Consider the following 20,392-nt stretch of genomic DNA (forward strand, 5'->3'; position numbering starts at 1 on the left):
AATTAGCGTTCACTGACATCTTACTTTCATTAGAATTCCCATTCTCTCTCTCTTCGACTTCTATTTACCAAATGTGTGCATGACTCATATTTCAGAAATAACATAAAAAGCTATTATATTAGTAATGTTAGAATTCATTTTGAAAACAGAATCAAAGTAGAACAAACAATTGAAAGCTGTCAAGCTTGGGCAGTTCCTAGCCTGGAAGAATGGTGGTACCACTAACAAAAACTGACATGGCTTTAAAAAAAAAAAAGCTGGATTTCCCAGCAGCACAATCTACATTCATAATAACCGAAGTTGTTATTTCTAATATACTTGCTTCATGAGTATGCGCTTTAGAAAGTATTTTTACTACTATTACCAACTTGAACAGGTGCATTAATAACAACGGACAGGATCCCTATTAACAAGAAGACCGGCTTAAATTCATCTACCTTTGGTACATGAATCATGGCAAAACGTGCTCAACGACAGGGGTAAGATACGTGAAGTCTCTGCACGTGCCAGGTGCCTACCGAGAGCCAGGCTCTGCTCTCTGCTGCACTGACGAGACGAGGGCAGGCCAGGCTGATCGGGCTGGAATCGGCCCCGGAGCCGGGGAAGACTTGCCATACACATACTATCAAGTCAGCTAATGTCAGCAACAGTTCAGTGTGACCATCGGAGTAACTGGGAGGAAGCAATGGCCACTGCAAGGATGGTCAGAGAAAGGTTCCCGAAAGGAGAGAGGGCTGGCTGAGACCTGACGGAACAGGCAGAGCCAGCGGAGCCACGACCGTCCCAGACGATGGGAAGAGCCCGCCAAAGTCGGCCGCCCTTTCTGTCACAGCGACACTGCTGCTCAGCACACATCTCCCCATTTAAAGACTGGCTATCATGTTAATAAAAACCCACAGACGTACAACAAAGGAATGATTTCCAAGCAACCTAAAAAGTAATTACTGGAGTTCCCGTCTCAGCGTGGTGGTTAACGAATCCGACTAGGAACCATGAGGTTGCGGGTTCGGTCCCTGCCATTGCTCAGTGAGTTAAGGATCTGGCGTTGCCGTGAGCTGTGGTGTAGGTTGCAGACTCGGCTCGGATCCCTCGTTGCCGTGGCTCTGGCGTAGGCTGGCGGCTACAGCTCCGATTCGACCCCTAGCCTGGGAACCTCCATATGCCGCAGGAGTGGCCCAAAGAAATAGCAAAAAGACCAAAAAAAAAAAAAAGTAATTATTAATTACTCTGCTTGGGGATAGATAATAATTCACTATTAGATATTAAGTACACCAAAAAAATAGCATTCAAAAAAAGGCTTTAAAATATTTCACAGGTGCATAAAAGTTAAAACATATATACTATATATAATATTATTATATATTATTAATAATATATCATTTATTTTTATAATAATTTATAACTTAAATTATATATAATAATAATTAATAATATATAAATAATTTTTTTGCCTTTTTAGAGCTGTACCCGCAGCATATGGACGTTCCCAGGCTAGGGGCTGATTTGGAGCTGCAGCTCCCAGCCACAGTCATGGCAGTGCCAGATCCAAGCCGTATGTGGGACTTAGACCCTCAGCTTACAGCCACACTGGATCCTTAACCCACCGAGCAGGGCCATGGAATCTAACCCGTGTCCTCAAGGATACTAGTTGGGTTTATTACCACTGAGCCACTATGGGAACACCTTCATTTTTTTAATGTATGGTATTTATTAATGGGAATGCTTTGATAGACATATCACACATGCAAAGCCACCACCAGTTCTTTCTCTTCAATAAAGCAAGAGCGTTTCTATATTAGATGAGCAGTAAAAATAAAGAGAACCTTACTTTTAGCAAATATGTCCACTGGTGATCCATCAGGCAAGAGCCACGGCCAGCCTTTGAACTGCCATGCAGGACCCTGCACGAAAACTGCCACAACCCGGTCCCTGCAACAGAAAGAGGGAGGGGAGACAGGAGACTGAGGGTCTCAGAGAGTCTTGTTACTGTGATCCTACAGAGCTCCTTTCTTATCCGTGTGGCACAGTCTCCTGGCAACACTCCAGGAGGCGACCAAGGGACTGCACGGCCGTCCCAGTACTCTGCTGATCACCGTACCTCCCACGCACCGGCTTTTCTACACCAGGTGAGTTAAGCATCATCACGTGCACAGGCCTGTATGTGATCCTGTTAGCCTGTTATCTCTGCCTCGTCTGCTGATTAGAGAAAAGGCCCATTTTTCCACTGCAAGAGAGAACACCAGTTCGTCTGATAACTGAAAAAATTGTTTTTTTGTTTTTTTGGGGTTTTTTTGGTAGGTGGCAGTTTTAATAAGCAAGAGAACAAAATTATGAGATTTTTCTTGGGAAGCCCCAAGAGAAATATATCTCTACACTTGTCCAACAGAATCTTAAAAACACACATAAAGGATTATTTGGGTTCAGTCACATATGTAGTCCAGACGGACGCAACAAAACCTTAAGCTCTCAAGGCTATGCCCTTAGAAAAATTCCCACTGTGGGAAGAGTAGGCAGAATGTATATTCAAAGCACAGAGGAGAGTGTGAATGAATTCTTTTTTTTAAAAAAAGAGGATCATTTAGAATTCAAATGTGTCTTGTGAGGTCTCGCTGTGGTGCAGCAGGTGAAGAATCCAAGGTTATGCTCTATTAAAGTTATATACCTACGTCAATGATCGAAGTGACGGTGAAATTCTTGAAATTCTACACCTGCTCAAAATCTCTAAAGCTCAAGTTAAAGAAAACATTCCCTCCTGTAATGGGATAAATGCCCCGTGTTGCCAAAACCACCTCTGAAATGGAGCACACAATGAAATGGCCTCTTCATTTTACGACGTAACTTGCATCACACAGCAGCTGAAGACCCAAGGAGCCTGCCCAACTAGAGGGAATGTGCTAGATAGCGGTGACCTGGATCTACCAGGTCTCCAAGGATTACCAGGGGAGCTGGGTAATAAAAATACTAGTCCCAGTGAATTCTTGAAAGGACAAGTGGAAGAAAGGCAAGGAAAAATGCATTATCCCTAGGTGAGGACGCCAACGCAGGAACCAAGCTAACACACAGAGCACGACAACGGGGCACAGGGACGGCACTTGCACAGGCCAGGTTATTATCATTTTCTGCGAATAACTGCAAACATATAAATGAGGTAACTTCCTACTCCCTACAAGTTTTAAACTTGATACCTGAAATTCTCATCTTACATTTTCACATATGACGCAAAGTATCTCTGTTAGGTACCAGGGGAGAATTCTAACATAATAACCCTTAATTCTTCAGCAAATTTTTCACATACTAATGATCTCAATGGCTTGGCTTCCTACCATCTGAAGATGGAGGAGTACTTCAAAGGTGAATTTCAGCCACCGTGTCTATGTGTTACGCGCTCTGTAGAAGAGAGATACACACGACTCCGTTTTTACTCCAGCTTAGCATGTGTCTGCATTTACAGGCACTGGATATTGTAAACAGCTTAGTATTTCATTAACAGACGTTTCAAGGCAATAAGAGAGTTGAACCGGCGTGATCATGTCCTTATTTGCAGTAAATTATTCCCTTACAATAAAGGGGACAATGCGTTCACTTATTTCTTACCAGAAAATCTGAATTCTCCCAGTCAAAAGTCTAAACTATAGGCCTTCTAAAACAACATCAGTCTATCTGAAAGTTTCCTTCTTGTTCTAAAAGTTTTGTTCTAAAACTGGAGAGAATTTTCACTCACTAATTTGGTGTTTCTTTTTTAAGTAAACTAAAGTTTAGACATCCAAAATCCATTTACTGGGGTATTACCAGATGTTAACATTATTGGTGGCCAATGCGGACTGTAACGGAAGCGTCAAGGACAGGGTCTGTTCCGAGCGCAACAAAATGTGAGACTTGGTCATTCCACGCAAATTAATGACCACGAAAAAAAAGAGAGACTTACCAGTCTTGAGGCATTAGTTTAAGGGGCTGGTCTACTACTCTGTAGGGAACTGTGACACTAATTGCAGTGCCCCCTGGTTGCATCTGGTCTTTTCTTCTCTGTATCAGGGTTTCATTTTCTCGTTGGCAGCCTTGCTTCTTCTTTTCATCTGATGGGACAAATCTTTAAAAGAGGAAATATGAGAAAAGGTCAAATGATTCCACAGGAATCAGTGAATGAGAAAAAGAAACTGTTCCTTTGAAATTATTTTTTAAATAATGATAATTTTAAACCAAAAACATTACTTTTAAAATAACCTGCCCTGCATGTACAGGTATCTATGCCTGAGGAGTATGGGCCTTCCTCTGCACACCAAGCAGAGTCAAATTCACTTAGACCAGAACTCGAAATTTACCTTCCTTCATCCAGTACTTCGCATTCTCAACTGGTTACACAAATGGCCACAATAATCCCTGATTTCGCAAATGCTAGCAAGAGGGCAACGTTACCATAAATGACGAGTCACTGGAAATGAAGCTGCTGTGGTCACCTGGGCGACTGCAGCCAAGAGTTTCACAAAACGCCATTTCCACGTTTTAAACGCCCCTCCCATCAAGATACAGAACCCGCGCCCCGAAGCAGCAAAGGCCCTTGTGCACCTTCCAGGACATCCCCGTCCTGCTCCCCCACCAGACAACCACACACGTCTGCCTGCCACCGTCACAGCTGGGCTCTGCCTGCTCCAGGAGTTCAAGTACGGGGACGCATACGGGACTGCGCCCTTCTCCGCCTGGCCTCCTTCACTCAGTTTAAGGTTTCCGACACTCCCCCATGCTGAGGGACGTACTGGTGTTCACGCTTGTACACTGCTGAGTCAAATGCCACTGCGTAACTAGACCACAAGTCGTTTACATAGTCTCCTGGAATGGACGTCTGAGTGGTTCCAAAACCGGGGTAATTACAAACAAAGCTACTACAAATAATCCAGTTTAAGTCTTTTTGTGGACATTTGTTTTCACATCTCTTATATAAATATCTATGAGTGGAACTGCCGGATCAAAGGGTATGTTTAACTTTAAAAGACACTGTCGGAAAGGAGTTCCCGTCCTGGCACAGTGGTTAACGAATCCAACTAGGAACCATGAGGTTGTAGGTTCGAACCCTGGCCTTGCTCAGTGGCTTAAGGATCCGGCGTTGCCGTGAGCTGTGGTGTAGGTTGCAGATGCAGCTCGGATCCCGTGTTGCTGTGACTCTGGTGTAGGCCGGCGGTGATGGCTCCAATTAGACCCCTAGCCTGGGAACCTCCATATGCCGTGAGAGCAGCCCTAGAAAAGGCAAAAAAGACAGGAGGAAAAAAAAAAAAGAAAAAGAAGACACTGTCAGAAAGTTTTTCAAAGTGGGATTAAAGTATAAAGAACGTCTTACAGGCATCTCTAAGCCACCTGGCAAGAAATAAAGAATTCTTGAGCCAAAGACCGAGTCAAGAAGGGAACGCGAAGAGGTCAGAATAGCACTGCAGACGCTTATCCACGGAAGAGGCACCGGCAAACCGGCCAAACGCAGGCTTGGCCTTTTACTACATTTCATGAGACTCCAGAGGAGGGGGGCGGGGGTGGGGCAGAGCGGTAATAATACCTCAAGAAACGAGAGCCAAGACTTTCCGAACTGATGAAAAGCACAGGTCACAGATTTAATTCTGAGGAATCCCAAAGTGGGATATGCAATGTAGCTGCACTCGGGTACCACAGGTAAATGTTAAATGACCTTCCAAATAACATGAGAAAGCAGATGTCCTTCCCAGGACAGTCTACTGCTGCTGCCCGATCATCATCCACGAAGGCAGCCAGGACAGGAGGCTGCAGTGTCGTCAATGTAATAAGGAGGAAAAAACAAATTCACTCCTCTAAGCTTCTCCAAAGTGGGTGCGACACCGCACGCTGCCTGTGGCTGTTGGAACAGGAACCATTCGCAGCCCAGGGTAAGCTGCACCGGCTGCCCTGGCGGTTTCTCCTCCAGGCCCCGCGGAGTCGCCGCACCGGCCTGTGCTGAAGAGCAGGCGATGGATGCGGGGAGCCACTGGCTCTGCGCAGGCGCCCTCGTCGGAACTCTGCCCCCCGCAAAGTACCTCCATGGCCAGCACGGGCAGGGCCACTCGAGCAGTTTAGTTTGAATAAACTTACAATCCCAGGGAAACTCCTCTCAAGACCCTGTTTATACACGCGAACTGTGCTTTTTAAAGACTTCCATAATAGAACCTTAATTTCGTTTCTCAGAATGTTAAAGGTTACAGCAGGTTTTATCTTGTTTCGTTTCATTTACTTATTGACGGGCTAGAAAACTGAAGAATCCTCAATCTTACATGAAACCAAACAGAATCTATGCCAACATGAGCTATGGGTTACAGCCAGTACTATAATTGTGTGGAGGAGGTTTCAATTATGCATTAATTACATAGCAAAGCCTCCAGCTGACTCAACTCTAGGGGAGATGTCAGCTGCAATGAGGTGTTAAATAATAAAGGGAGGGTTTTAAACTTAGAAGAAAAACTAGGAAGGATCTGTCCAAAGAATACAGTCTGTTCAGTTGTTTGGCTTCTCTACAGTAGGACTAAGGAGAGAGAGACGAAAATTTAGTTATTTCTATGCACTACTTACTATCCTTTCTTTTTTTTTTTTTGCTGCACCTGTGGCACTCAGAAGTTCCTAGACCAGGGATCAAAGATCAGATTTCCACTCAAAAGTAACTGGAGTTCCCTTGTGGTGCAGCAGCTTCATCTGGCATGCAGTGGCCTGGGTCTCTGCTGTGACAGAGGCTCAATCCCTGGCCCAGGAACTTCCACATGTTGTGGGCACGGCCAAAAAACAGTACTGAAGAAGAAATACTGTATGAATATACTACTATGTGCCAGCTGTATAGGTTTTTAGACAGCTATTGAAGTCACAGACACTTAAAATTCAATTCTGCATCTGGTAAAACCTGGAATCAGCAAGTATTACAACTTATTTTGCCACACTTTTTTTTTTTTTTTTTTAGGGCCACGCTCCAAGGCATATGGAAGTTCCCAGGCTAGGGATAGAATCAGAGCTGTAGCCGCCAGCCTACACCACAGCTGCAGCAATGCTGGATCCAAGCTTCATCTGCGACCCACACCACAGGTCACGGCAACGCTGGATCCTTAACCCACTGAGTTGAGGCCAGGGATGGAACCCATGTCCTCATGGGTACGAGCTGGCGTTCATTACCACTGAGCCACAATGGGAACTCTCACTGCTACTCATGTTTAACTAGTCCTAGGTTATTTAGAGCAGCATGGTTTTCTTTTTGGAGGTGAGGTTATCTTCGTTTCTTTTTTTAAGAATTGCCATCATTATTTTACTGAAAAAGTTGAACATCTGGGAATTTTAACAAAGGACATAGATTTCATTTTCACGTCTTCAACTGACTTTCACTAATGTCTAGGTGACAAAACGATGGTCCCCCCTCCTCTCCCACAGGGCATACATCTAATAATCATAAGGTCGTATGACTTTTCTGGTTCTTCATCTGCAACTTGGAAGCAGGGAGAAAACAACAATCTGAAATTTGTTTTAGAGCCTCTTTAAGCTCTTCAGCCAAAGCAAAAAATTCGTATTTAAAATACAACAGTGCTCTTTTTATTAAGACTTCAGCTGGAGTTTCTATAATTTTCCCTAAAGGATTCAGATATAAAAGAACATACTGTTTGGAAAATTTTCTTTGAGAGTATCTGTGAGAGCCTGTATAGAGGCCTGAAGCTGCAATGTGTCTTCTTGAAATGAGAAATACTGACTCAAGAGCGGACAAACAACAAGGTCCTAATAGTCAATATCCCGTGATAATCATAATGGAAAAGAAAACAAAATAAAATCCTACACACACGCACATACATACACACGAGAAATGAGTAACTACTAACTCCCAGCAACATCTCCAGATCCTACCAAAAGGACGGTTTAACAATTACTCACTTCAGGTCCTGCAGAAGGTCCTTTGCGTTAAGCATCGTTATTAAAGAAGTGGTAGCTGCAGGAATTATGATAATAGGTGTTCGAGATCCTATAAAGACAAAATTTTGACAGTAGCAAACAGGTTATTAAAAGAAATTACAGTTACTTTCCCATTTAACAGTTAGAAAGTTTGTGAATGTGTAACTTCAACTCCTTCGAGCCAAAAACTATTGTAAGTCAGCAGCGGCGCTCAGAATACGTCATCCTCAGACAGCTTCAGCACTGACCCGTCAGAACGGATCCCAGACACAAACACTGGGTGTAACCGTGCAAGCATGCCATCAGCCCTGGCGCTGCAGTCTAGCTACTCACATTAACTTTTTCCAGTTTCTTTTTCTTTTAAGGGCCTCAGCCTCAGCCTATCAAAGTTCCCAGGCTAGGGGTTGAGAGACAGCTACAGCTGCCAGCCTATACCACAGCCACAGCAACACCAGATCCGAGCTGTGGCTGCGACCCAGGCTGGACCTAGAGGCAAAGCCGGATCCTTAACCCACTGAGTGAGGCCAGGGATTGAACCTGCATCCTCACAGTTACTAGACAGGTTCTTAACAGGCCAAGCCACAACGGGAACTCCCACATTTACGGTTTGAAGTAAGCATAGAGTCATATGCAGAACCTCACCTTTCTTCTGATTTGGGGGAGGTCTGGCTTGAGAAACTGTAAGAAAGAAAAAGGAAGCAAATAAATAATTTTAGAATTAACTGATTATAATGGAATAAATGCAAGCACGAGTCCATGTAACAGTGGGTGGAGGGCAGTTGGGGGCGGGGGGGGAATGTGCTTGACCATCTCAGAGGAGAAAAAAAAGGAGTTACTGGGAACTAAGACCTAAAATACTTATCTTTTTCTCTCTCTTTTTAAAATTGTTTTTGCTTTTTTTATTAGCAAAAGAAAACATAATAGGCAATGAGTCAGGTGAAGGTCTGTATTCTGGAACTGCCCATGTTATAAATAACTTTGAATATATGTTATAAAATGTGAATATTCATAGATTTTCATTATTTCTATATACAACAGACTTTATAACATACAAAAATAACTGTTGGCATAATAATGGTAATATCAGCCTAGTTCAAGGTTACTACATTTTAGGATAAAAAGTGCTGTATATAACATACAAAAATAACTGCTGGCGTAATAATGGTAGTATCAGCCTGGTTCAAGGGTAATATATTCAGGATAAAAAGTGCTGTATGTTCAACTTTCAGTACTTATCCACACAATAAATTTTTATTGACTGCCTTCTATGTGCCATGTGCTCTGCTAGAACTTGTTTTGTAAAATCACAAAAAGATAAATAAATAAAAATTCAACAGTTTAAAATTCTAATTCAACACCAGCTGTTAGAGATACCACTTTCAAAGGAAAGCATACCTATATTTGGAACATATTCTATTTTAAAAGCAGTAAAATGCCACGTTTTAACTAATACTTTTGCACTCTTTGTATAGCTATTCCATTGTGGTAAAATAGTATGGAGCCCAGTGGAATGATTCTTCTCAACAGAGAGCAGAGAAACTTACATACAAATACAAGTTCATACACATATTTTAGTGTGCTCACCTTTCTTCTTGCTGAGAAAAAAAACACTAAAGCTTTCTTAAATTGTTTTTAAAAACAGGACTCAGGGATATATCTGACATATTCATAGACAGAGCTAGGCAGTGTCCTTTGGAATATAATGTAATCTCAATAAACACTTGGAATTTGTTGGAGGGATAAAGTAAGGACAAGCCGGGTAGAGAGAGGGATAAACTGGAGACGGGAGCTGCTAGGAGAGTATGTGCGAACGATAAAGACACCGTCAATTAAAGCATCACTATCTGCCAAGGGAGCTCCGAGTGGTCTCAGGGATCTAGGAAAAGAGTCACTAAAATCAAAACTGAGAAGACCTAATGTAAGAAAAAGCCCGCAGAGTAAAAAACGAGCACAGCAAACCTTTACATGTTTAGTAAAACTTACTGGGATTGAGGACCAAGGCAGGGGCACTGCGATGAACACGCTAAGAACAAGCCCGACTCAAAGGGGGAGGAAAGAGCCGGATGACCTGAGTCCACATGGAGGGGGACTGAGGGCAAAGAGTCTGCACTCAGAGAAGCTCAGTTCTACCCCCATCTTGCCGCTTCCTAGCAAATCACCCCGGCAGGAGGCCAAAATGCACGCCTGCGCAGCTTCAGCTGTCCATGCCACAAAAGAGGCATCACTGTTTCCCATCTTGGCCCTGCTGTAAGGGTCTTAAAAACACAAGGGCAAGTCAGGTCCTTGCCCAGGTCTTGGCACTTACTAGCCTTTTACTGAACCTTGTGGTCCAGGTGGTGCTTACGAACCACGGCAGCTTCTAGTACCACCAGCATGACCGAGGCCCTCACCAAAGGCAACGAACGGCCTTTACAAGCTGAGAATAGGCAACTACTGCTGCTGCGCTTCATTTCAAACTCAACTGCATTCTTTACTTAAACATTTACTCAGAGCCTATGCGCAAGGCACTCTCCTCGGTTCTTTTATAATGCTAAAAACAGAAATACTTCCTGCCCTCAAAGAACTTTCAGTAAAGTAAGGGGGCCAGACATAACAAACAGGCAAACGAACACACATAAACAAATGTGAGTAGGCTATTACGGAACAGAAAGCATGTATATGGATATTAAAGTGTCCTTTAGGCAGAATGCTTAGAAAAAGCCTCTCAAAGGAAATGGCATTTAGGCTGAGATTTGAAGGATGAAACGGAGCCAACTTGGAAAGAAGAAGTGAAAGAACAGTCCAGACAAGAGGCAGGAATGTAGGCAAATGCCAAAGGCAGGAAGAAACTGTTGTGCTGAGGGAACTGCAAACGCGCAGACAGACCGACGGCCCAAAAGGAAGAGCGGAGGAGACGAGGTTAAAAATATACACAGGAGCCGGTTTATGTGGGGCTTTCTACACAATGTTATGTGCATATTTAAGGACCGATGGAAAACCCCATAACGTTTAAGCCAGAAAGTGGTACAATCTGATTTTCACATCACACCTTTCGTAAGGGAAAAACAGTAAATTCAGGTAAGGGATCAAAGGGGAGACAGGCGTGAGAACAGGCAGCGCAGTTAGACTTCACCAAGTTTACAGCGGTGCTACTCAAATTATGCGTGGTTAAAGATAAGGGTTTACCGGTAAGCTTTCCAAGGCCAACCGAGTAAGATGCAAGACCAACCAACTGCGGGGAGACTGCCTGTGCACCTGGACGCCACGGCAGCAGCGTATTCCAGATTTCCACCTGCATCTTGCTAGGACCCAAAATCGTCAGACCAGGAACTAATACTCTACGATGCACTGGTCTAGAGGAAGGGTGGTGGTTTCGACTTGGGGGTGGAAACAGAGAGAGAGCAGATAAACCTGGAATACAGAAAAGAAAGGTTTCACAGAACTACTGAGATATTAGAGGAGAGGGTCAGGCAAATGTGAAGAAGGAAGAATAAGTCCTGAGTTTCCGACTTAAGAAACAGTTGGCAGGGGTGCCACTTAAGCATGAAGCAGCAGAAGAATGTGGCGTAAAACAACTGGGGCAAAACATCAGGGAACAAAGACGTTAAATCCGTTTTAAGATGCCTACGGCACATCCAAATGTAAGCAGCTAACAGAAGACACCAGAGGTGAGAACAAACACCCGAACCGGAGACCCGAGTTTGAAAACCTTCAGCTCCCCCGGTGATGAAGTGGATGACAGAAGAGCAGGAGAAATCCTTTCAAAATGTACAAACGGCCAACTCTCAAGCTCACGGGAGCAGTACAGAGATTAGCCAGAGCTGGAGAGAAGACCTACGAAACAGAAGAGTGGAAGCGGAGAAGTGAAGGATGCATCAACTGCATCAGACGGGGCAGGAAGGAGAGGGAAGGGCCAAGGGATTTAATCGGCATCAAAGGAACCAACATGAAGGTCCAGGACTGCAGCTCATCAAAGGCTTGAACTATTAATTCAGTGGAAAACATGTGCCTCTCGCTAGTCATGTTCCCTAAATGAAGGTTTCGAAGTTGGGAGTAAGTGTAAACATTTTAAAATATTAAATTTACCGAGGGACATGCCTGGCACATTTAGTGCTAAATAAATATTTGATGAAAGAACAGATAAAAAATTAAAAAATGATCAACAATAAAGCACCACCCTTGAGTTCCTTCACGGAAGGAAAAAAGCAGCAGCAGTTCAGTCCCCTATTTCCAAATAATTCAAACTCTACCCCAAACCGTACAGATCTACGGTTATAGCTGTCTCATCTATAACATGGTTCATTGCCAGAAACATTCTGGGCATTCATTTTTTTCTATTTTAGCAAGATAATCCCGGTGCACATGCCATGTATGACACAATATCCCTTCAAAATCAGGCAGCGTCCAAAAAGTATTTCTGCAAAAGGAAAATTCACTCATCAAGACAAATAAAGACAACAAACTGCTAACACCCGCTCCAGTCAGGTCTTACTGACCAATGAGTGCTAAAAACGTTATCGTCCTTTTGCTCGTGGAGGGGTGGGTGGGGACGGCAGACCTACGGGAGTCGATCGGGAAGTGGAAGAGGAGGAGCCCTCAGCTGGACGGGCGTCAGAATATCTGTCATGTCATGAAACAGTGCACCTTGGTAAGACAATCGAAACAGAATGGGGGAGTATGAAGAGGAGAAATGACCCCAAACTCCTTATGTCTCCTGTGCCCTTTTCTAAGATCACATAAGCAGCTGGCAGAACCCAGCTCCAGGCACATCACTGTACCACAGGGCACGTGCGAACCACCTAGCTTCCTCAGGTGCTAGGCCATCCCCACCCCTTTCCTTTGTCTGCCAAATGAGTTTGAGAAACTGTGACCTGGAGACAATTATTTATCACATAACGCAAAACAGAGTTAGTCTTTAGGAGGTCATGTTTTCCTTTTCATGCCATTTCTGAGTCTCTCACGGGATCTTCTTTAAATGACCAACTACAGCCTGCCACCCTCCCTTCCAAGGGAGAGCAATTCTCTGTCACTCCATTGCTTCCACAATAGTCCTCTACTTGGGAGGCTGTCTTCTCTGGATCCAGCTCAGTCTGCCCATTCCTATCTCCTGGACTTTCGTCTTCCTTCCTGAAAATCAGAGCTCCTTTAGCTCCTCCGAGTTTCTGGCACTGAGTACATGGAAGGCATTCAAATAACGTTTGTTGAATTCAACTGCTCTTCCTTATGCTCTCCCAACAGCTTGTGGTAGAGTCCTCTCTACTGAAAAGTCCCATGGTCCTGTCGTCTGAAATACATGATATCCAATGCGCCCCAGCTTGAACAAAACTTCAGACAAACCCACTGTCATTAAAAAAAAAAAAGAAGAAGAAGAAGAAGAAACAGAAAAGGGAGTCATGTCGAGATCTAGGTGTCAGAACCTGGGACATGGTGACATCGTGTACAAACCATCCCAGTGAAACCCTCTTAACGACGTACTTTTAAAATGTTTCCAGAAATATTCAATACCTAAAATCTACATAACTGATGAATTAGCCTGTATGTGATCATACTACGAATAAAAAGACATCCAAGCCTGTACTACTGACACTAACAGACTGAAAAGGAAGATCACCCAGTTAAATTCCTGCCTGCGCCTTTCAAATCTTCACAGTCGCTTTCAACAGCACCGATAACATGCTAAATGCAAAATACAACAAATGAGCACCAAAGACAGCCCAAAGCACCTGAAATGAAAACAGTGTTGGGTATCTATACGCATTTATAAAGATCAATCTTTTTAGGTCCTAGGAAGAGGAATTTACGTCTAAAGTTGAATACCACCTGTGCTTATCAACACACATTTTTAAAAATGACTATAGAACCTTATATGCTCAATAACAGAGAAATCTGAAATTCCAAACATCAAACCTCCCTATCAGACTAGTGAAATTATGGTTCTATGCTTCTATAGGAGAAAACAATCGCATCCACACACCCTATCACGGAACTCGAAGGAGGAATTGAGGAGGGATGGACACATACAAAATAACTGTTTTTTTAATTTTTTTCCCTTCCTCCACTTTAAGTCCTAAAAACTGCCCTTCCAAGTGGGCTACTTCTCCCTCACAGGCTTTCAGAGCCCTGAGGCCATGCTACCCCACGCAGCTCCATTCAAACACTCAGCTCCCCACACGTCACGTCATGACAGCATTCTTGCTTTTTTATCGACCCCTGCACTTCCGTACTTACGAAGATAAGTGTGTGTGTGTGTGTGCAAAGACTGGTTTTTCCTTAAGGTTCCAACTGCCATTCCTTCATTTGTGCAGGAAAATCTTGCTTCTTTTCTGGCTTGTTTCTTTCTCTCTCAACCTATTTATCAATTTATTATTTCTCTATCAGCCTATTTCTTTATCAATTTATTATTTCTTTCTCAACCTATTTCTTTATTAATTTCTTTATCAATTTAATTTACTTAATTTATTACTTTATTTATTTAATAAATTTATTAATTAAATTATTAATTTATTAATAATTTAATTTATTAAATATAAATGATTTAGTTTATTAATTAAATACATTAAATTTACAAATAAATTTCTTTATCAATTTATTATTTTTCTCTCTCAACCTATTTCTTTATTAATTTATCAATTTAATTATTGTTTATTATTTCTTTCTCTCTCAACCTATTTCTTTATTATTTCTTTATCAATTTAATTAATTTATTAATAATTTAATTTATTAAATATAAACGATTTAATTTATTAATTAAATTATTAAATACATTAAATAAATTTCTTTATCAATTTATTAATAACCCCACATGAAGTGTGTATAAGCTGTCTGCTCATAGATGGTTTCAGGCCACAGAGGTTACCTAACACACCAGGCAACAAAGACAGACACTCTACCAAGGCAGCCGGGATGACTCTCACCGAGAGCTTCCTTAATAGCAATCGATCTGCCCGCCTTAATTCACCGACCTTGCTTTAGATCAGTCTTCACACTGGGTGTTGATTTATTTATTTTTTTATAAAAACAGCTTCTTAAAACATTCTTCTAAAATCTTAAAAACATTTTCTTAAAAATTTTCTTTAACTCTCAAACTATACTTATTTACGCAAGGAAACATTCTTATGATACTAGTTTGTTGGTATTTTAAGTAAATTTTCAATTCCTTCAAAGAATTATACATATCAAAAATTTTCACTGTTGTGGTTATAAAAGAAAAAAACAGAAAGTTTCATATTTTTACCTGGTCTTGGTACTGGTTGTGCTGCAGGAGTCTGTGTCTTACGAGCCGATGCACCCTCCTTTAAAAGAATAAGAATTGCTATGTCACATTCCTTTGCATAATAAAAACTTGCATTTAATCACTGAAAAGAAATTCCATATCTCTGTCTCTCCATCACTTACTCCACGGAACATGCTGGATCCCAAGAGTTTAAAAAGAGAAACCGTCCCCGTATCTCTCAGGCTATGTGGTTGTGGGGTAGTGAGAGAACGCTTCAGTGGAAAATATACGTCAATTGCTATCCTTCAGTACTTATTGTAAATATGCAATACTTTTCAAATATTCAATGATTTGCTTAATTAGTGACAATTTTAACATTCTCAGACATACCATGACTAGTTTTTTAAAACTAAGTCAATTTTTTTTCCCTTCAAGAGTCTCAAAATGACTAAGGGATACATAATCTCACATTAGAATGATGTGAACAGTGTTACTTCAGGTGCATTAAAAACAAATATTTTTAATCAAATGCCTTTAAAATATTCAGAGAAAACAATCCTATTTACAAAGATGAGATCTGTTACATTCAAGAGTGGCTGAAAGTATCTTAAAAACTGAGGAACAAATTTCAACTAATTACTAAGCATGTAATATATCAAGCAAAGATGCTAAGTACTGAAGTACATCAATTATACACTTAATTATATACTTAAGCCTCTGAAATGCTTAAGATACTTCAAAAGTTGTCTATCTTTAGCGCAACAGCTTCAACCACATTCACACCAAATTTTTCGTTAAAACATTTTTCTTTATAGAAAAACTGCAAGTGTAAATTTCAAAACAGCTAGTAGCTCAAGGAGATTTTATTCTAGTTGTACTCAAGGGAAGGAAATTTGACAAATGTCAGGAAAGTTACAAGAATCCATAATAAAAATCATAGAAATATTTCTAAAGAAACCCTGCTAAGTAATATTAATTTTAATATTACTACATTTTAACATTTGAGATTTTACATAGTAAGGTCATTTGGAATAGTAAGCTATCCAACAGCGCCTTTTTTTTTAATGATTATAAAAATCAGTGCTAATAAAGAGAATGCACTTCATTTTCAATACAATGGAATTCCTGGCATTCAGTTTAAATGCTAAAGAAACCATTCTTTACTGCAAGAAGCAGCAGCAGCAGAGGCACCTAGCAAAAACTCTTTGGGTGGGACAAAAAAAAAAAGCATGTGAGGACAGAAGAACAGCCTTTTCCGGTATTTTCACTATTGTGCATTTCATTATTCATTCGTGTGGTTGAGACTGAGTCACTTTGGATGCTGGTTTCATAGATGTGCTAAGTTTGTCCTTTTACTGCAAGTAAATTGTATTCAAGTAAAGTTTGATTTTTTTATATTTTTGATTTTTTTGTCTTTTTAGGGCCGCACCCACGGCACATGGAGATTCCCAGGGGTCGAATTGTGGCTGTAGCCACCAGCCTACGCCACAGCCACAACGCCAGATCTGAGCCTCATCTTCGACCTACACCATAGCACGCGGCAATGCCGGATCCTTAACCCACTGAGTGAGGCCAGGGATGGAACCTGCGTCCTCCTGGATGCTAGTCAGATTCGTTTCCACTGAGCCAGGACAGGAACTCCTCAAGTAAAATTTTAAATGTAAAAAAAGTGAGTCATTATTAAGGTGGAAAACATATTAAGCATTTAACTTCATGTGTTGAAATTTTCTGTTTATATTTTTCTCTAAGTTCATGTCAAGGGACATAACTGCTTTTACTCATCTTTGTAAATCCAGTACCTATAACATAGCAGATACGCAGCAAATGTTTCTCATGTGAACTAACAGATTTTTAAAAATCAGAAGCCGAGGGATAATCATTACACAGAAATCCAAGATTTTTAGCTTTCTCTCCCATATTCCGCTATAAAGAGGAATCAACTCGACACTGTATATACTGTACAATATGATAACAAGATTAAGCTGTAACCCCATCCCCTACGAATTCCCGTATGTCAACACCGACTCACTGGTGTGGGTGAAGTAGCAGAGGAAGAACAATGAGCACCAGCAGGGGCGGACGGGGGGAGGCAGAGCTCCCCGTCTCATCGGACCACAAGGCCGGCTGAATCCTAATCAGAGCCCTTGTCTTCTCAACAGAGCAGACTTAGACCAAAATCGCTAAAATACAGATAGCACCGTGTGTGTGTGAAGAGAATTATCCAAACCAAAACCGAGCCACCTGACTACTAAAACATACCTACTCTACATTAACCAAGAGTATGGCTCTCACAGCCTCGTCAGCAAAAGGGACGTTTAAACCTATCTCCGCAAAATGGGAAGAAGTCTTTTCTGCCACAAATTCGAACTCTCGAGTACTTGTGTCTACTTCTGAATAAATTCAAAACTAGACCCTTGAAAATACCAACAGTGGGCATTTTTCTGTTTGCCAAGTAAGCAATCTTTGCTTGACGACCCTTTTCCATTCCCGATGATTCCATTTTGGCAGTAAGCCTCTCATGCCCGGTCACTGGGGAAGGCATGCCCAAAGCTAGGTCTATCAAGAGTTTGTCTCTGACGCTTGTTTTATAAATTGGAGCTATTAAATAGCTAGAAAAAGGTAAATCTAAAGTCACAGATAATCGTACCTCTTGACTCATGGAGAAGGACACAATGAGGTTATTAGCATGCAGGAAAAGAAGCAAAATACAACATCCCTCAGAACACCTATCTAGTTCTCGTGGCCGGTAAGACCTACTTTCCTCTCTAACTCTTCCTGATTTTAAGAGCCATTAACATCTCTCATCTTATTCCATGCACCCCACACAAGCACTTTTTTGTCTTAATTAGTTGAGAAGGATCTGTTTATTGCAACCAGAATAGTTTTATGTAATTTCGTCCTCTCAGAGTCACTGCAAATTTTGAGTTGCCTAAGTTATTAATTTGCTTAATTTTAGAGCTGGTAAACACACACCCCCACACACACATCTACGATACTCCGGTGGGCTGTGAGCTCCTGAAATGATAACCTGGACGACCTTCGCTAATCACATCATTAGTTTATGGCCACTTCTAGGACTCTTCAGCTGACACTAAGAGCTAAAAGCTCATTCTACTCTGATCTGCGTTATTTTGAAATAAATTTGGGGAAGTCATTTCATAAAGGACCTCAGACATCATATAATCCAAGGCCAGCACCCTTTATTCTAAAGAGGAAGAGGAAGTAAAGTAGTTTTTCAAAGGCTACACACAGAGCTCTGTCTGGCATACATTAAGAAAAAGAAGTAATTGGCAGTAATATGGAATAGACTGACAGTTCTACACTTGCAAAGCTATCTGGATTGGGAGGAAAACACTGCCCAGCTGGGAAAAGAAAGGTATCAGCACAAAAACAACTTAAAAAGCTGACAAGTTGTGCTAACTGGAGAGGAAAGTCTGCTTTCTCTTGAAAAGTTGGAATCATTACAATTTCACCAAGACTCGAGGCATTCTAGAAGAGAAGCAACTGCTATAAAAGGGATAGGGGAAATTGTGAGAGAATCATATCTGCAAAACATACCAAGACAAACTGTTTATAATCCCTCCTTGCCTTCTTTTAGCAAGTGAGATAATCTAAAATCTTCTGGTGTTAGGAGAGAGAATACTGGTATTTGCTGCTTGAACAAGTAGAAATTAATGACCTAATATAAAATATCATCAAAAATTTTTATTTGTAACAAATATCAACATAAAAAATATACTATACTTAATTTTGAAAAATGCTGTTTACAGGAAACAGTGAAAATTCTTTTTTTTTTTTTTTTTTTTTTTGTCTTTTGTTGTTGTTGCTATTTCTTGGGCCGCTCCCGCGGCATATGGAGGTTCCCAGGCTAGGGGTCGAATCGGAGCTGTAGCCACCGGCCTACGCCAGAGCCACAGCAACGTGGGATCCGAGCCGCGTCTGCAACCTACACCACAGCTCACGGCAACGCCGGATCGTTAACCCACTGAGCAAGGGCAGGGACCGAACCCGCAACCTCTTGGTTCCTAGTCGGATTCGTTAACCACTGCGCCATGACGGGAACTCCTGAAAATTCTTAATGAAAAAAAAACATACAGAATATATACGCAGATTCCAGGAGTTTATAATCTACCTTTGTGACTATTATATTTATGACAGCAAAAGTAATACATTTTAAAAAGTAAATAAATACTAATTGTAAGGCTCGCATGTTTTTGTCTTTTAAAAATGTAACGTATTCCCATGAAATCTGGATTTGATATTTAGAATTCCCAAATATTAGGATTTTTTTAAGCAAATGAATTTTTAAGTACATTGAGTGTCTAAAAAAAATACTTTAGTAAAACTATGTAGAAAAAGGAAACTGCAATTCTGAGCAAACCATAGTGAGGCTGAAAAACACTAAAAATTTTAGGAACAAAACACTCCGACACAAATTCTAAGTACAATTTGTTTTTTTCAGACTTGTCACAACCTGGAGGCCTATGTTTACAAGGTCTGCCAACCGCGAAAACAGGTGACATTTCTAAAATACACTGTAGTGCATCTCTACAGGCACACCTCCGAGCTGCTGCAGGGTGCTACCACACTACTACAATGAAGCTAATACCGCAGTCAGGTGAGTCACTCAGATTTTCTGGTTGCCCAGTGCATACAAAAGTCACGTTTACACTGTATTGCAGTCTGTGACATGTACGATAACATGGTGACTTTGGAAAATGTACGTACCTTAGTTAAAAAATATCTTATTGCTAAAAAACACTAACCGTCCTCCGATAATGCAGACCTGCCACAAACCTTCCACTGAGAAAAACATGCACTACCTGCAAGGTCCCACGGAGTGAAGCACAATAAAATGAGGTATGCTGGGTAAATACCAAGCACCTATCAAATGTCTCATTACGCTAATATATGTAAGTCTTATAATATATCTAAGTCTCTCAACCAGACCACAAATTACTTGAATTTGGGGACTATCTCATCGCATTTCCAATGCCCTTTTATTAAGTAATTAGTTAAAACAAACCCATTTGCCTTACCGTTACTATTTCACTACTGTTACACTGGCTAAACTGTTTTAATCTATTAAACGAAAATGGTAAAAATAACATAAAAGATTACTGAGATTAAACAAAGTGTGTTTATTCATTCCGCATATACTCAGAGAGCATCAAGTATCAAAGAAGAGCACAATCAAGAGTAAAGTGTTCCCTGTCCTTTGAGACCTGCAGTCTAATGGAGGAGGCCAGCGAATGTACGAATGAATGAATGAATGAATGAATAAAAGTCTAA

General features: G+C 41.2%; 1 protein-coding gene across 1 annotated transcript in view; it reads right to left on the minus strand.

The window, feature by feature from the left end:
* CDC73 (cell division cycle 73) overlaps nucleotides 1-20,392 on the minus strand; it is a 92,929-nt gene that overhangs the window by 8,687 nt on the left and 63,850 nt on the right. The window contains exons 11-15 of the mRNA XM_021064289.2: nucleotides 15,122-15,179; nucleotides 8,551-8,586; nucleotides 7,891-7,978; nucleotides 3,926-4,087; nucleotides 1,829-1,929 (exon numbers count right to left, since the gene is read on the minus strand). Coding sequence (XP_020919948.1) covers nucleotides 1,829-1,929; nucleotides 3,926-4,087; nucleotides 7,891-7,978; nucleotides 8,551-8,586; nucleotides 15,122-15,179 — 445 coding nt within the window. The remainder of the gene's footprint in view (nucleotides 1-1,828; nucleotides 1,930-3,925; nucleotides 4,088-7,890; nucleotides 7,979-8,550; nucleotides 8,587-15,121; nucleotides 15,180-20,392) is intronic.

Source organism: Sus scrofa, chromosome 10, assembly GCF_054392235.1.
Source record: "Sus scrofa isolate SSC_HxYL_T2T_F1_AM1 chromosome 10, Sscrofa_HxYL_maternal_Yorkshire_Landrace_v2.0, whole genome shotgun sequence".
Taxonomy (NCBI): Eukaryota; Metazoa; Chordata; class Mammalia; order Artiodactyla; family Suidae; genus Sus; species Sus scrofa.